Raw genomic sequence first — 14,460 nt, 5'->3', positions numbered from 1 at the left:
TTCCTCGGGTGTATCTCCTTCTCCTCTTCTCTCTCTCTCCCTCCTTTCTCTCTTTCTTTGACTCTTCGTTCTCAATGACATATCTATTGTTCTTTCCTTACTCAGGAGATTTTCTCTGTTGTCGTATGTAGTCCATGATCTTATGCTCTCCTTCCCCAGGGACCGTCGCATCAGAGAAAATAACCGTAAGGTGCTTCCACGTCGGTCTAGATGCCAGTCGATCTTGGATATAGTACCTGCAACACAACACACAGAAGAACCTCATGAAGAAGATGAAGAGCACTTCGATGAGTGTCTTCTCGCTCTTTTTCAATGCAGACATCTATCTATCTATCTCTTTCTCGTCCTCAAGAAAGGAAAAAAAGAAAAGACGGGAAGAAAACGACAGAAAGAAACAAAAGAAGAGAAAACAAAGAACGGAAAAGAGAAGAAAGCAAGAACACGAAGCAACATTTCCAGAGAGATAGGTAGATGGGGAGAGTAGTGAGGTGTACATACACCTGAAAAAGAGGGTGATGGGAGGGACAGATGAAAACTGAGGAGTGGTTGTTCTTTAGACATGAAAAAAGTTTTTTTTTTTCTCCTTTCATTCTTACCTTCTTTTCTTCCTTGCTCATCCAACATAATCCCCTTCACTCCGACTTCTCTCTCTATATGTATACCAGCACCATATCTATATGTGCTGCCCCATCTATATATTCCACGTGCATACATATAGATTCATACATACATCCATTCTCTGTATATACGTGTGTGTCCTTAGTCTATCTACTATCTTCAATGTATCTATCTACACACCTGTATACATTCCTGTTGCTCTCCGAGAGAGAAAGGAGCCAAGCCAGCTAGCTCACTCGCCATCGATATGTATCCAGCTAGCTAACTACCTAGCTACCCTGTTCTCTTTCTCTTTTTCATCTAATCCCAGCCGCTTTGAACTTCGTAGTCACCTTGTTCACCTACTCTTTTTCGTGGTTTTCTTTGGTCTTCTTTTTCTTTCTTTTTCTTTTTCTTTCTTGTCTGTGTGTGACTTACGTGAGAGCTTTAGCAAGTCGATGCATGAAAGGCGTCCCAGGTGTAATTACGTTCGAGTCCCATCGGAGCTTCTTTGGAGGGACCTCGCGTCCTTCACTGAGAAACTGAGTTTTGATCTCTTCGTACGCTTTCTCTTCTTCTTGGATATCTTTCGCCGCCTTGAAGCGCCGAGTTCTCTGCTGATTCATCTTCGCACGAGGAGCCACCCCATCTACAAATACACGCAAAGAAAGAAAGAAAGAACTTCCTCTGTCTTCACCGACGTATGAGGAGATCATCTATCTGTCTCTCTCCCTTCCCTTTTCTCTATCTCCCTTATGGTCTCTTTCCTTCTTGTTCCACACTCTTTCTATCTGTCTTTCTTATCTCTAGCAGTCTCTTATCGCCGTCACTCTCTGATCTTTCTTTCTCTCTCGCTTTTGGTGTCTCTCCCTCTATTTCTCTAGCTATTCTTGATTTATCGTTAGTCTATCTATCTATCTACCTTTAGTCAACCTGTCTTCACTCTACCTCTGGTCTAGCTTTAATCTATCTATCGTTGATCTATCTACCTATCTATGTATCTACCTATGATTCAATCCATGTAGGGTGAAAGGAGGAGAGATGAAAAAATCCACCTATTGGTGCATGCATACATACACACATACATATTCTTACACCTACATTGAAGACAGAGAAATACACATCCATACCAGCTCTGTACATATACATACATACATTGATATGTCTGGTTTACTTGCCTATCGCATGAGAGTCTACATAAATTCTAAAGAATAAATGAATCGGGGCGACTCCTTCTGGCTCACAGCTAGCTTTGCTTGAAACAGAACAAGCCATGAGGGGAAAGAGAGGGAGAAGAAGAGAAGCTTCCTGCCTTAACGAGACCCACAGAGATGCCATCTCCCTCCTCATAGAAATTCAAAAGATCAGTCAACTAGCCACCTCTTTACGACACACATAATCTCCAGTCTCATGCCTACATAAGTATACGTATAGACATACCATAGAAAAAGATAATCTCTACACGCTCCTGTCGTCTGCCGCCTATCTATCTTCATCAATCTATACATGTAGATAGATGAAGATAGATAGACAGATGCCTAAATAGAGGAAGATAGACAGATGCCTGAATAAATAGATGGTACATAGGTGGGTTGAAGACATTGTAAGCTAGAGATAGGTGAGAGGGGTGGGGGGTATAGAAGGTGGCTATTCTCCTTGCTAGTCGACTGCACAAATTATGTGAAGTGTATGTACACCTCGATGGGGAATCCTCAGCTTCGCCCCTTGGTTTCCTATGTGTAGTTGTTTCTTTTGTCTGACCTATAGCCATATAGAGAAGTTGTCGAGGCTGAATGATATCGACAATTCTATCCACGTACTGAAAGATCGATAGAAACATCTCCTCTTCACTTGAGGGGCATGACTGAGAGAAAAAGAGAAAGGGGCCGGGCAAAAGGAAAGAGGGAAAGAAACAAACATAAAAAGAAAGAAGTCAATGCACTTCATCCTTGTGGAGACAGAAAGGCCACATGACGGAAAGCATGCTTCCGTCCTACTGCTGTTTCAGAGGGAGAGAGAAAGAGAGAAAGAAAAGTCTTCATCTTGAGAGGAGGAGAGACACCATGGGCGAGAGAGCTACGGACTAGAGTGTATGTACAGCTGCAAAACAAGCAAGACGAAGAAAGCCTAGAAATCTCGTCAGGAGAAAGCAAAACACGAGAAAGCAAACAGGATGGAGAAAAAAGAAAGAAGAGAAAGAATCTTTCTCATTCACACAAGAAAGAAAGAAGAAAGGCAAGACGAAGAAGAAAATAGCTCGAGTTTGTATCCGATCGTTTTGAAAGAGACGGAAGATCCTGTACGATAGCTAGTGTCCTCCATACACAGACATATGGCTGCTCCTATGCATATAAAACTATTCATATGCTATGAATATACACATAGATATACACATATAGAGATATACATATGAACACATGGAGAGAGTGCAGACCCTTGGGAATGGAGAGGAAGAAGAATGATATATATCAAGATAGCTAAACATTCTCTCATGCAATTAGAGAAAGAAGCTTCGAAAAAAGAACGGAAAGAAAGAGAAAGCTCGCAAAATACGAACTTAGAGAAAAAAGAGAAGAAAAAGAGAAGAGAAATGATTCATTCAGTCATTCCTTCTTTTTCTCTTCCCTTCCCTTTCCCCCCCCGAGTGTACGTACACCATCGTCGGTATGACAGCAGGGATGGATAATTCCATTCATATCGAGATAGAGACAATCATAACCGAATTCTTCTTCTTCTTCGCCCTCGTCTTGTTCTTTTCTTTCTTTCTTCTCTCCACCTTGTTGTGTTGTCTCCGTGGCGTCATTCTTCGAAAAGCTCTCGCCTTTCTCATTCTTCTCTCCTGCATTCTTCCCATCCCCCTGTCCTCCCTGAGGTGTATGTACACTCGAATTCTGCTGTTGCTTCTGACAACTTTCCTGTCTCATTCGTTTTTCTTCTTTTTTGAGGCGAATCTCTTCTCGCATCTGCTGGACGTGATCGTCTCCCACATCTATTACCACGCGAGGATAGCGACAGCAGAGCCACCGATAAAAGGTCGGAACTCCCATTGTGTAGGTGAATGGCTTTCTCCTTCTTCTTCTTCCTGTCTCTTGTTCTTCTTCTTTCTCTTGTACTCTTCCTCTCTCTTCCTTTGAGAGAAGAGATGACGAGTGAAGCGAAAGAAACGAGGAAGAAAGACGAAGAAAAAAGAGGACCCGGGCGAATGGACGAAGAGAAAGAGAGAAGGAAAGAAAGAAGTTAGAGAGGAAAATGGAATGAAAAGAATGGAGGGAAGACGGGTCTTACACGCAAAGAAAAAGCAGATGGAGAGAGATGTCCAAGTGAGTTGAAGTTCACAGAGAAAATCGGAAACAGAAGACAAACTTGGGGTGTATGTACACCAGAAAAGATGTCTTCAAGTATCGTTGTCCTTGGAGAGAAAGAACGAGACCTTTCTATGAAGAAAACGAACTTGGTAGAGGAAAGGACATTAAAGAGATTTCTCCGTTGCTGCTAGGGTTCTCATCTCTTCACTGCGACTGCAAGCTGAAGAGAAACTAAGAAGAAGATAGGCAGACGAATGAAGAAACATTCTTCCATTTTTGAGAATGAAAGAAAGAAGAGGGAGAGAAAGAGAGAGAAGAGATGAGAAAAAGAAAGTGGAAAAGAGGTGATATAAAAAGGAGGAATACGGAAAGAGGAGAGAAAGAAAGACTTGTATACAGTAGACAAGCTAAGAAAACGAAAAAGAAGAATGAAAAGGAAACATGCCCATTCGTCTGGATGGCACTTTTCTTTCTTCCATAGCAGAAAAGAATCGCTAACTTCTCTCCAAGCTGAGGTGTACATACACCTCAACTCAGGTGTATCTACAAACTCTATCGCCACGAGAAGAAAAGAAACATAAGAAATTCAAGACGTCCACACTCTAGCCTGATACCTCCTGATAAGCCCAGGGTGAAGAGAAACAAAGAAGGAAAGAAAGGGAGAAGAAAGAGAAAGGACCAGAGAAAGTAAGAAGGAAGGAGCAGGCAACAAGCCTCGTCTTTGTAGAAATGCCAACGTTGACTAACTCCTCTCCCTGTGAAAGGAAAGCGCAAACAAATGGACTAAAATAGAGAGAGGAGAAACAGAAGAAGGCGGAAAAGAGAAAGAGGAAAGAGAGAGAAAGATCTAAGAATACATTTATTTGGAGAAGATGAGAGAAGACCTTTCCATGAAGTGTTTTCTACAAGAGAAGACGAAGGAGAGAGAAGACAGAGGTGAACAGGATGGAAGACTGTTGGTCTTTTAAGGATACGAGGGGAAAGTGAAGGAAAAAAATCTGCTTGAGCTCTCTCTAGCGAAAAGAAGTAGAAAAAGAACCAAGAGAAGAAGACGAAGAAGAAAGAATGAATGGATGAAAAGTCTCTCTCTCTCTTTCCTTTTTATGTCGTTCCTTTCCCCCCCTCCCTTCACTTTCTTTTTGCATGCAGTCGCGCCATGAGGAGGATCCCAGGTGTACATACACTCCGCCGCCATTCTTCTCCCCTTTGTTTGTCCACTCTCCTACCTTGTTCTGTTTCTCTTTGCTTAGCCTTTGTGGAGGAGAAAAGAAGATGGAAAGAGAAGTAAATGAGAAAAGAAGGAAAACTTTCGTATAGACATGTAGAGAGAAAAGTGTTCTACGGAAAGCAGAAAGGAGAAAGAAACTCGGGGTCCGCGCGTGCGAAAAAAACCCAGCTGTACGTACACTCGACAGCTATCTCTCTTTTAGTCTCTTTCCCTCGGTGTAGATTGAAAGAAGTTGAGAAAGAAAGAAAGAAGATAAAAACGACTCAATTCGATCTTTCTTGGAAGCAAATGAACCAAGTTGACAGAAGAGAAATCCATACATCTTCTATCTCTCTTCTGTGAAGGGAAGGGAAGTAAAGAAGACAAGGAGACAGGAGAGGAAGTACGGAGGGGGAGACACGCGTGGAAGAGAGAGAGACAGAGACAGGAAGAAGACAAGGAAGACCCGGGAATACAGCCTTGCGAAGCTACTCTTTCACCCGTTTGCGCTTCTTTCCGCTTCTGATCAAATTAAAAGAAAGACACTTCGTGTAACCTTCCGACAAAGAAAAAAGAGGAAGCCTTTGTTAAATTGGGCGGAGGGAGGAGGAGCTCGGAAGAGATCCTACGTGTCTACTTTCCGTTTCTTTCTCTTCTTTCTTCCGAGAAAGAAGTTCTTTTTCTTACACCTTCACTCTTCTCTACTCGTCTTTTTCTCTGTCTCTTCTCGAGCTTTTCTTTCCTTCTTTCTTTCCCAGACCTAGAGTGTATGTACACGTACACCGGAGGAGGAACAAGGCTACGACAGATCCTCTCCTCTTGAGAAACTTAAAGAAAAAAGAAAAGATAGAGAGAAAGATAGAGAGAAAGAGAGACAGAAAGGAAGAAAGAGAGAAAGGAAGAAAGAGGTCGAGAAGAGAGAGGAAAAGGGGAGCTCCTTAAAGATAGATGTCTGGATGAATTGTCAAGGAGAGACAAGGTTCTGCATGGTCGACAGAGACATGAGAGGCATCTGTACGGCGAACGAAGAAGAAAAAGAAGAAATGACGAAGAAGGAAAGAGAGAGAGAGAGAAAGAAAGAAGGCTAAGGAAAAGAGGGGAGAATGTCACGGAGAGTGAGAAAGAAAAATTTAGGGAGCTAAGGGAGAAGAGACAATCGATTTTCTCCTTTTCACGGACATGAAAAAGACGAAGAGAGGAAATTGTTTCTCTCTCTGCTTCTTCTTCTTCTTTTCAAACATCTCTCTAAGCGTTTCTCTTCTCTCTTCACTCCCTATACCCTCAATCTTCTTCTTTTTCTCTTCTCTCCACTCCTTTAAGCATCCGCAATCTCTCCCTTTCATCCTTCGCGTCTCCTCTTCTTCTCTTTCTTCTTCTTCTTTCTCCCCTCGTCTTCCTTTCATTTCTTCTTCCTCTCCCTCCTCTCGCTTCTTACCTTCTTTTCCGTTGTCTTCTTATTCTTTCTCTTCTTACCTTCCTTTCTCCATACAACGGGAGAGAAGAGAGAGAAACCCTCTCCTTCCATCACCCTCTTTACTTTCTTCTTTAGCGTGTATCTCCCTCGTTCCTTCTTCTTCTTCTTTTTCCTCGCCTTCTCTGTCTTTCTCTCGGTATGTTGTTGAGCCTCCTTCTCTTCGATTGTCGGCTGTACATACACAACTTCCTCGTCTCCATGTTAGATGTCCTCTCGATACACTTCATATTCAGTTTCGAAAACATATCAACTTCTCTCTTTTCTCTCTCTCAAAGAGAAATCGTCTCTTTTCTCCATCTTGTCTTCATCGGTTCTCGCTTCTTAAGAAAAGAAAGAAAGAAGAAGAAGGGAGAGGAGTGAGAGGGTTAGAAGAGGAAGGATGCTTTGCTTATGCGAAGGACGTGAAAGAAGGAGAAGACTCGTTTTCTGAATCGACTGTAAAGGACAAGGAGAGAGAATCGATCCAGCAGAATGAAGACATGCCGCCTTATCATCCGTCGCGAAAGCAAGATCCTCTTCAAGATGAAGAAAAAGAAGAAAAGAAGGAAGAAGGAGAAGATCTTAGGATAGACGCAAAAAATGGAGAGAAGAAAGAAGAGAACAAGACTTTGTTGCAAGAGGAGAGGAAGAAAGATGAAAAGAAGACCAGACATATCCAAACAGAGAAGGAGAAGGAGAAGAAGAAGCAAGTAGATGAAGAATGTGTGAATTCTTTACTGCCTCCTCGAGAGAGAAGAGGGAAGGAGAAGAGTATCTTTCCTTTGTATCTACGTAGCTCTCCCGTCCTCTTACCTCGTTCGATTTCTTATCGTCTTTTTTCTCTTCCTTGTCATCTTCTCAAAACCGTCTGTTGCTCTGGTGTATATACACTCCGTAAATGTGCTCTTTCACCTTTCGTAGGCTGGGATTCTCATCCTGCTTCAGGGACGTTTTTCTCTGTCTTTGAACTTTTCTTCTCCTTCTCTCCACATCTAACGAAATCTTCATCTTCTTCTTCTTCTTCTCTCTCTTGTTCTTTTTCTTCTCTTTCCTCTTCTTCTTTGAGAACCTTGCTTTTGCGACTGTCTGTCTATCCAGATGGATTTCTTCTTCTTTCTTCACAATTGGATTTCCTTGAGGTCTTCTCTTTCTTCTTTCGATTTTTTGCTTCTCTTCTTTCAGATGTAAGAGCACGTCTCATTCCATCCATCTATCCCAAAGACTTTCTTGGGGCTTCTCTTTCTCTCCCGCCTAGCGAGGATCTAGAGAGAACAAGGGCATTTTCTTCTTCGTCTTCATCCGCAGGTCTTCTTGCTTCTCACACGAGTGGAGAAAGGAGAATCGATGCTTCCTCTCTCTCTTTCTCTTTTCGTCCTTTCTCCTCTTCTTTCACGCAAAAAATAGATGAAGATCTCGGGGATTCAGAAAGAAAAGAAAGAGAAGAGAGGAAGAAAATGAAGATTCATGGATCGTCTTTCTTTTCTTTCTTCTCCTTCAGGCCTCCTGTCTTTAATACCTACTCTTCCTCGGCTCTCTCTTCTTTTCTTAGTTCCCTGAAGAAAGGCAGTCCGATCTTTTCTCCTTCCTCCTCTTCTTCTTCTTTCTCAACATCTTTCTTTACACAAGACATGCAAGCAGAGCAGAAGAAGAAGAAAAGAAAACGAAGAAGAAGCTTCTTCAGGTGTATATCCACCCGACTATCATATTCTTATCGAGATAGATGGCTAGAAATGTTGAGAAGCTTTTTGAAAATTCACATCTACCTCGGAACAGATCTCTTTCATCCTTTTCATCCGCAGCAGAATTTCTTCTGCTTTTTCTTCATAGGAGAAGAAAGAAGAAGAAATGAAGAAGAAGAAGAAGGAGGATTTAGAGAGCCGTCCTTTCAGCCTGTCTCATCCTCCATGGAGAATAGACTGAGGCATCGATGGAAAAGACTGCAAAGAAGAAGAAGAGATAGAGAGATAGAGAAAGAAGAAGAGAGGAGGAGACGAAGAGGAGGAGCTCTGTATGAAGAGAGACCCTCTTCTCTTGAAAATAGGGAGGAAGAAGAAGAAGAAGAGAAAGGAGAGAGGAAAGAGGAGAAAGGAGATTTAATTCTTCAAGATCGCAGACAGATAGATGATAAGGTACAAACGTTTTTACTCTCTCCTTTGGAATTAGAGATGAAAGAAAGAAGAAGTACAAGGACAGAAGAAGGAAAGAAAAATTTACGAGAAGATGTGCTAGAGGTTTCGACCAGAAAGAAGACGAAGGAGAAGCAGAACATGGACAGCTATGATCGAGGTGAAGAGGATACGTGTAGATTCTCTCAAGCATTCCTATCTTTCTCTGCTTTCCTGAGAGATGTCTTTAAGCTGAAAGAAAGCAATGAAGAAGAAGAAGAGTTTAGAATCCTACTTGGGATAGAGAAAGATAGAGGGAGAGAAAGAACAAGAAGAAGAAGAGAAAGAATAGAGAGAAGACGTCGTTCAAGTGGATGCCAGGTGTCACGCCATTCTTTCTCACTTCAGCAAATCCTCGAGTGCGATGCCGATCCATTCCCTAATCTCGAAGAAGAGGAAGAAGAAGAAGAAGACGAAAAGAGGAAGAAAGAAAAGAGTGAAGAGAAGAGCCCAGAAGTGAGGGTGGAGAAAGAGAAGAGAGAGAGATCTTTATATCTTCCAGGAGAGGAGAGAAAAGACTTAGGCCTGGGGGTTTCATTAAGGAGAAAGTCTTTTCCAGATGTCAAAGAAAGAAGAAGAGGAGAGATAGAATCTTCTTCTTCTTTCTCGCTTTCTCCGAAGAGAATTGTTTTGTGCCTAGATGGAGAAGTTGACTGGGAAGGTGTCTCGGATCTCTTTATGTTTATGAATCTAAAGCCCTGGATCTTGTCCAGACAGAAGAAGAAGAAGAATAGAAGAAGAACAGAAGAAGAAGAAGGTGGGCTTCCTGTACATGAGAGAGGAAGAGAAAGACGACAGACAGAGAAGAGCTGGTTTGAAAAGACGGATAGAAGAAAGGAATCGACAGCGGCATCTTCATCTTCTACTTTGCCTTGTTTAGAGACATATATAGATCTAGGAGATGTGGTCGTAACAGTAGAGAGAATTCTCTTAAGAATCGAGCTATGAGACGAAACGTTACAAAGAGGAAAAGAGATCTCTACCTATGCTCCTGATAAAGAAGAAGAAGAAAAGATACGTATTTCTGATACGAAGCCGTTGAATTAAGAATATATAGATACATACAGATACACCTACTTGGCATTGATACGTAGTCATACATATCTACATACATACATATATATATATATATTGATGCATACACACGTACTCCCCTCCGGGTGTATGTACACCTGAGAGAGGGAAGAAGGAGAGATCAGATTCTTGTTATGTTAGAGAGAGATGAAGAAAGGTCACCCTTGCCTGTCTCTCTTGTCTCTCCTTTTCCATTTTCGTAGAAGATCCAGACTTTTCTTATAAGTTCCTTTTGAAAGAAATCCATCAAGCCACCTACCATGGCGGCGTGTGTCTACGTACGTGTCTACTAGCTAGCTACCTGCATACATCTAAACTCCTCATTGTCTATCGAGGCAGTGGGTGGTTCTCTAGACTTCAAAGCTAACTGCAGAAGATCGACAGACGATTAGCTCCTTTCTTCTCTGCTTTCTTGCTTCTCATTCATCCTTCTCATTTCTTCTTGCTGTCAGTCTTCTTCTTCTTTTTCTTTCAAGGCTTTTTCTACAGTCCGTAAATATTGTCTCACACTTGTGACGTGACGTTCCTGTCAGAGAGAAAGAAGAGACGAGAAGAGATTCTCAAGTAGGCTCTTTGAAAAGGATGAACTTCTTTCTCAAAGAAGGACTTCTTTCTCTCTAGTTGCGTATCATTCGACACGTGCAGAGAGAAAAGCAGCCGGGCCAATAGGTGTACATACGTCTGTCCATCTTATCTCTATCAGGTGTATATACAGACACTCGAGATAGATCTACACAGATAGATGGAGACATGATACGATTGGCGAAAAGTAGGGAGAAGAAGAGACTCGAATGAAAAATTCTCTCTTTTATGAAGCCGCATGAAGATGGTTTCGAGAGACAGAAGCAATCTTTCTTTCTACTTGGCATCTCTCCTTCTCTTTCTCTTTGTAAGCTCTTCTTGGTCTTTCGCCTGAGAAGACGTCTATCCTTCTTCTTCTATCCTTTTCCTTCTCCCTCTTCGACAGCAGTGTCTCCAAAGAAAGGCTAAGTTTATGAGAGAAGAGAAGTAAAAGAAAAGAAGGGTAGAAGTCGTAGTAGGAGTAGTGAGGGTATCTCCATCTTCTTTTCAAGTGTATAATAGGGAGGTATCTGCCCTTATGCATGCAGTTGGGTCGTAGCTACGTAGGAAGAGAAAGAAAAAGAAAAGAAGGTTTTTTTCTTCAAGTAAAGACAGAGACATGCGGCGCCTTAAGAAGGACGGAAAGAAAAAGAAGTTGTCGCATGGCTATCGTCCATCTATGTATCTACACTCTAACATTTACTCTCCAAATGCATACGTAGATAGATAAAGACAGATGGGTAAGTAAATAGGTAGATGGATAGATCAGAGGATAGATAGAGATAGATAGACGTCGGCTTATACAGAGAGATGTTTACTTTGGGTAGGTACAGAGCATGGCATCTGGCCTTCGGAACTTCCTTTCTTTCAGCAGATTTAGGTGAAAAGGCGGTAGATTGAAAGTCAGTTTCTTCTTTTTCTCTTCAAGTCTTGAGATAGAGGGGTGTCTTCTTCTTTAGGCCTAGGTCGAATTTCTTTTCTGCTTGCCTCCGTCTTTCTCTCTCTGAGAATAAGAGAGGATTCATCTTGTCTTCTTGAACTTTACGAAAGCTTTTAGTCTACCTCTTCATCCATGCATCTCTCTCGCTCTCTCTGTCTAGATACATAAACTTTTATCTCGAGAGAGATCTATACCTGTACTTCTTTATGGATACATATCTCTATACAAGATCTCCATAGCTTCGCCTATCTATCTATCTTTATTCTATCTATCTATCTTTAAGCTATCTATCTGCATCTATGTAAGTATAGATAGATAGGATAGATCCACTCATATATAAAAGACAGTCCAGAAAGCTCATAGAGGTCCCATCTCTATCTATCTCTTTTTCTCTTTCTTTCTAACTCTCTTCTCTGAGTGTGTTAATTATATCTGCTGCTGTCACTACTACTCCAACTTCTCCTGACTTCTCAGTGCGCCTCTCCAAACGGCGATTTTCTTCTCTCTCATTCGAGAAGAAGAAAGAAAGTTTTGAAGAGTTTCTTGAGAATCTAAACTCCCCCGTTTAAGAAATAGAGTCAACATGTACATCAAAGAAGTATACATATATTTATATATATATACATACATACACCTTTCAAGGAGGTCGGGGAGTTGTTTTAACTAGATTCAAGCAGCTCATGAATGACTGAATGAATGGGCCTTCTACGCCCCTATCTCTATACCAGTCAATACTCCACCTACCTCCCTATCCCTCTTTATCCGATCTATCTATCTCTCTAGACCGTTAAATCTATCCATCTGTAATCTATCTCTCTCTCTCTGTCTCTACAGTCCCACATTCCCTCCCGGTTCGTGACCTTCTGCGCCTTATCCAAGAGATGGAAAAAGAAAAATCCTGAAAGATAGACATTTGAATGAATCAAGTGAGGGTGGTAGTTGCAACAGTAGTAGCCATCGTACTTGTAGTGAGACTCTAGGTAGTAGTCGTAGTAGAAGTGTTACGACTAGGACTTGCGCTGACGAAGAAGAAGAAGTTGTTGGATAATTAGAATCGATTTATCGTGTACGACCACAAGCATCGACGTTTGATGTTCTCCATGGGGCCTTGTCAAAGACTCTAAGAGCCGCGGTATCAAACGACGCCATGGGGGTATGGAGATATCTCTTCAGATTCTTCTTCTTGTTCTTTCTTGTGTCTCTCTGGAGCCTTGCCTTTCTTTCTTTCTTCTTGCAGGTGATCGATTTGTCTTTCTCTCCTATCGAAAGAAAAAGAGAAAGAGATTTCGACCATGCTCCCATAGTAGAGACAAATCCATCATGAACAGAAAAGAAAAGAAGAAAGAAAGAGGAGTGTTTTCTTCTGCTTTTCTTTCTTTCTTTTATGTGAGGGTAAAGTTCTTTAGGTTTGGTCTTTTTGTACGAAAAGAAGAAGAAGAAAAGAAGAAGACGACGCAAAAAGCAAAAAGAAGAAAAAGAAGAGGGAGAAGAAGAATCGAACAGTTGCCATCACGATGAAAAGGTGAAGAGCGCGAAGACAACCACAACTAATTACTACATCTATACATACGGAGATAGCCAGATAGATAGATAGACCACAGATAAATAGATTAAAGATAGATTGAAGTAGATAGATTGAAGATAGATGGAACGGGAGATTTAAATCGTACGAAGAATAAGAATAGAAGAAAGAGAAGAAGAGTTGACTTAATTTTTCATTCAATTGCGCAAAGGCAAGAGGAGGAGAGGAGAAAGACAACTAAAGAGAAAAGCAAAGAGAAGAAGAAGTGATAGGAATACACGGTGTTAACGAGGTCTCCTTCCTCTTCTTCTTTATCTTCTCACGAAAGATTAGCTACTCCTTTTGTTCCTGTAGTAGTGGTAGTGGAGTCTCTTCATTCATTCATCCGTCATTTGTACTGTATGGCCTATGCACGCGCAATGCATGTGTATCTTACTTCCTTCTTATCTCCCTATCTCTCTCTTGTCTCTCTATGTGTCTATCGATCAATGTTGTTGTGCTTATCTCCCTTGTCTATCCTCCCCTCTCTCTTCTTTTTCTTCTTCTTCTTTTTCTTCTTCTTTACTTACTCATGGAAGAAAAGTCGAAACACTACCGACCCGATCCTTATCTATATGTACACGCACATATTCGATAGCTACGTATAGACATATGTAGCTATCAAATATAGATACACCTATCTACACATCATATGTATAATACAGATATGTATCTATACACAGGTGGCTAGATTCACATGGAGAGGAAGATATCTAGATCTATCTATACCTGTATCTTCATATAACTCTACATACGTAGAGATACGTATGTACGTAGAGACGACGTGTAAGAAGAAAGACTTCTTGAAGAAAGATGTACACCTCCCTGTACAGAAAGAGAAGAAAGTCTCTTTCTCATCTCTCTCCTTCTCTCTCTTTCAAGAGAGATAAGGAGAGGAAAAAAGCAAGGCAAAGATCTCAAAGAAGACAAAAAGCGCTCTAAAGATTCAACAGACCGCCGTGTCGCTCTATCCTCTCCACAAAGTCGCGGCCAAATGAAAGAAAAACCTTCCAGCTAACTTTCTTCCTTCCAAAATTCTTTGAAAGAAAGCAAGAATGACCTCCTCCTCCTTCTCTTCTGATTCGTCTTCTTCGTTCACATGACGACTGCATTGACTGATAAGAACATACAAAGTCACATATCTATCTATCTTTATCTATCTATCTTTAATCTATCTATCTATATATTTATCTATTTATGTCTATATATGAGTAACTGCATGCATGCAGGCAGGCAAGCCCCCTCCCTTTCTTTCTTGAGAGGATAAAATGAAGACGTTGCCGAAGAAGAGAAACTCGAGGAGAAAGAAATCTCTTCACTCAAGAAATACAGACCGGCGAGAGAGACAGAGAGAGAGGTATGAGCCTTCCCGGGGAGGAGAGAAAGAGAACAGACAGAAATCTCGACCATTGCTTCCAAGCAAGAAGATCAAGAGTTTAAGAAAAAAGTTTAAAAGAAGAAGAAAAGAGAGAGAAGTTGTAAGGAGGAGGTTGACGAGGCAAAGATGAGAGGGGAGAGGAGAGGAGGCTCAAAGAAACGTTCTCCACTTGCAGACAGCAGCAGTCAAACAAGAACTTGCTCTTTGTCTATCCTCTTC

General features: G+C 41.4%; 3 protein-coding genes across 3 annotated transcripts; 1 reads left to right on the top strand and 2 right to left on the bottom strand.

Annotated features, from left to right (window-relative positions):
- Nucleotides 1–97: 97 nt before the first annotated feature.
- CSUI_004076 (5-3 exoribonuclease) lies at nt 98–5,429 on the bottom strand (the record flags this gene model as incomplete). Its single annotated transcript, XM_068064271.1, has 4 exons — nt 3,252–5,429; nt 2,359–2,461; nt 1,036–1,246; nt 98–236 (listed from the first exon to the last, which is right to left on the bottom strand). The coding sequence occupies exons 1-4, from the start codon at nt 3,642–3,644 to the stop codon at nt 98–100; spliced, it is 846 nt and encodes a 281-aa protein (XP_067923755.1). The 5' UTR covers nt 3,645–5,429.
- On the top strand, nt 5,355–10,197 carry CSUI_004075 (uncharacterized protein). Its single transcript, XM_068064270.1, has one exon. It carries the CDS (start codon nt 6,289–6,291, stop codon nt 9,673–9,675), a length of 3,387 nt encoding a protein of 1,128 aa, XP_067923754.1. The 5' UTR covers nt 5,355–6,288; the 3' UTR covers nt 9,676–10,197.
- A 2,468-nt stretch (nt 10,198–12,665) lies between these two features.
- On the bottom strand, nt 12,666–14,457 carry CSUI_004074 (uncharacterized protein). Its single transcript, XM_068064269.1, has one exon. It carries the CDS (start codon nt 13,973–13,975, stop codon nt 13,802–13,804), a length of 174 nt encoding a protein of 57 aa, XP_067923753.1. The 5' UTR covers nt 13,976–14,457; the 3' UTR covers nt 12,666–13,801.
- Between the last annotated feature and the right edge of the window lie 3 nt (nt 14,458–14,460).

The sequence above is a fragment of the Cystoisospora suis genome (genome assembly GCF_002600585.1).
Source record: "Cystoisospora suis strain Wien I chromosome Unknown contig_1833, whole genome shotgun sequence".
NCBI classification, from domain to species: domain Eukaryota; phylum Apicomplexa; class Conoidasida; order Eucoccidiorida; family Sarcocystidae; genus Cystoisospora; species Cystoisospora suis.
Note: the sequence above shows the minus strand (reverse complement) of the source record. Positions and strands in the feature narration are given on the sequence as shown.

Bases quoted from the DNA above. Each gene is read 5' to 3' on its own strand.
- CSUI_004074 (XM_068064269.1), bottom strand. From the start codon at position 13,975: ATGCAGTCGTCATGTGAACGAAGAAGACGAATCAGAAGAGAAGGAGGA.
- CSUI_004075 (XM_068064270.1), top strand. From the start codon at position 6,289: ATGAAAAAGACGAAGAGAGGAAATTGTTTCTCTCTCTGCTTCTTCTTC.